The following is a 2,515-nucleotide window of genomic DNA, read 5'->3' on the forward strand; positions in this document are numbered from 1 at the left end:
ATCCATTTGATAACATTAAACATTATCCAATCATTTTAAAAATTAATGAAACAATATTAAAACAATGTATTAATAATGAAAATAAAACATTTACACAAACACTGACATTATATAAAATTACAAAATATTGCTGGTTAACAATAACACAGTACATTAAATCTATTGGTTGTTTTTAAATTATTAGATTTTGCCCAGGGTTATTTGCTTCAGAGAGACAAATGCGGATGTGCCAGGATGAAATTGTTGGAAATTTCTTAGTTAAATCAATGGAATACATGTTCGTAAAGAGAGAAGGAGCCACATCCATTGGTGGATTAGCCTTAGAAGAGGTTGCAGTTGTCAGGCTAAACAACATCAAGGAACTGATCTATGACTACCTAAACCAATATGAAGATGTGTATAAGAGACAGGTTCCATGACAGAGCCATAGGTTTTTCTTTCAGTTACTTTCATTTACTGTAATATTTTTCTTTCATTCATTTGTCAAATTGTGAATTATATAGCTGTGCTCTCTAAACAAATTTGAACACACTTTAAAGTAGTATCCATTTTGACGTGCTAGCTAGCGCTTGTCATTTTGTTTTTACGTCAGATGAACTGAACTTTAATAATGGAGAGATATTTGTCAAATTTGGAGGAGACAAAGGTGGCGACACAACAAAATTTGAATTGCAAATTTGTTGCCTGGAAAAACCAAATGCTCTTCACAACGTTATTGATGTACTGGTCTTTCAAGCTCCAGATCTTACAGTCAATATTGAAAAGGGCTTAAAACTGATTATTGATGAAGTGATAGACTTGGACGGGAGCCAGTGGATTTCACCAAAAACCCAAATGTAATTATGTAACCATTACTGTAACTGTTTAAAGTGTAACTATATCCACCCCATCCCAAATTTTACAATTTTCTAAAATATTTAATTATTACTGTATATATTATTTTATTATAATGGAATTTTAAAAATTACCAATTTACAGGTAATAAGTATTTTTAGTTTGAATTGTAATAAACATCACACATTTTAATGTAATTTTTTTATGCCATTGCAGGACTCATAACATCCGCCTCTTTTTCTTCGGGGATTATGACTTTCTTTGCAGAATATATGGCCTTGTGGGTCCCAATGGTGAGTAAAATTTACATTAATAACTTAATTTGGAATTTGTTACACAAAATGTGTCTATAAATTAATAATTGAACTATATTTTATAGGGAAATACAGTTGCATATATTGCTTCTGTAGTCAGGATGACATCAGATCTAACCACCCACACAAAGGTCTTAGATGCCTGAGGAGCTACAATCAAGATTATAAATGCTTTGTAGATCACGGTGAAGACCCAAAGAAAAGCAAAACAATATCTCATAGTGTCATCAGGCCTTATATGGTAGACATCGAGTTAGATAGGGTAGGTATTGTATATTAGTCAAATTAGAATTTTATTTCAAAAATTTTGTAACAATGTTAAGAGTTAAAATAACTGTCAAAATCTGTTCATAATAATATGCATACCTTCTTCTTCATTATATAATGTATTTCCCATTTCCTTTTAAAAAAATGTATATTAAACTGCAAAGTGAATATTATTTCCCTATGATTTTTAGGTGACAATTCCAGCTCTGCATATTTCGCTTGGTCTCTTTAAGAAGATGTTCGATATGTTAGAGAAAAGCATTCATGACCTTGATCTACTAATATTCAACATGCGACAGGATGCTTCACTTCCATCTGGTAACCATTTTCAGATGACCATTTCATATTTCAATAACCAATATTTAATCCAAAATTTAATTACAAACTGTAATTGTTTTGAACATTTTCAGGGCAACATCTTGCAGAATTTGAGAAGAGAGTTGTAGAAGCTGCAGATCATCGCAGTTCATGTGAACAAACAATCCAGTCTTTAAGTGAAAAAGTAGATGAGTTGCACAATGAATTGTCCAGGTGCCTTGTTCAAAATGTACATGATGCAAAAGTAATTGCTGATATTGGCCATCAAATCACTCTGAAAGAACAACAAATCAAGGATTTGGTAAGCAATTGTTTACAGTAATGTAAATTTGAAAAAAGTAATTCAATGTGAAATAAAATAAAATAAACAAAATATTACATTTCATATTTTGTAGCAAACCTCAATTAACCAAGACCTACGATTTGGGACAGGACCACTTGTAACCAAGATGGATGAAATCCTAAGGACAAACAAAATCCCACGGCAGCAATACCATGGGAAAAGTTTTGTAGGTAACCATGTCCACAGAGCCTGGAAGGTATGCAATCAATATACATTTAGGGTGGAAGGGGGTTTTTGCCTCGCGTACGCTTTTAAAATTATTTTCAAGGACAGACATCTTACAGTACAAGATCTCTATATACACTATATTGAAATGTTTATTGTGTCTTCGATTTCGCATAGAATCAAACTATTGTAAAATCGGAAGTATAATTTAATTTTTAGTACTATTGTAAAATGTCTGTTTCGGGTCCTTTTTTTGTTAGTCTTGTTATGGAGA

General features: G+C 31.8%; 1 protein-coding gene across 1 annotated transcript; it reads left to right on the forward strand.

Moving 5' to 3' along the window:
• Positions 1 to 6: 6 nt before the first annotated feature.
• Positions 7 to 2,500, forward strand: LOC117119663. The gene is made up of 7 exons (XM_033264497.1): positions 7 to 391; positions 585 to 836; positions 1,051 to 1,127; positions 1,214 to 1,410; positions 1,607 to 1,733; positions 1,826 to 2,034; positions 2,129 to 2,500. Exons 1-7 carry the CDS (start codon positions 219 to 221, stop codon positions 2,432 to 2,434), a joined length of 1,341 nt encoding a protein of 446 aa, XP_033120388.1. The 5' UTR covers positions 7 to 218; the 3' UTR covers positions 2,435 to 2,500.
• The last annotated feature ends 15 nt before the right edge of the window (positions 2,501 to 2,515 follow it).

Source organism: Anneissia japonica, unplaced genomic scaffold, assembly GCF_011630105.1.
Source record: "Anneissia japonica isolate Jap-2015-1 unplaced genomic scaffold, ASM1163010v1 scaffold7946_len2514_cov184, whole genome shotgun sequence".
NCBI lineage: Eukaryota > Metazoa > Echinodermata > Crinoidea > Comatulida > Comatulidae > Anneissia > Anneissia japonica.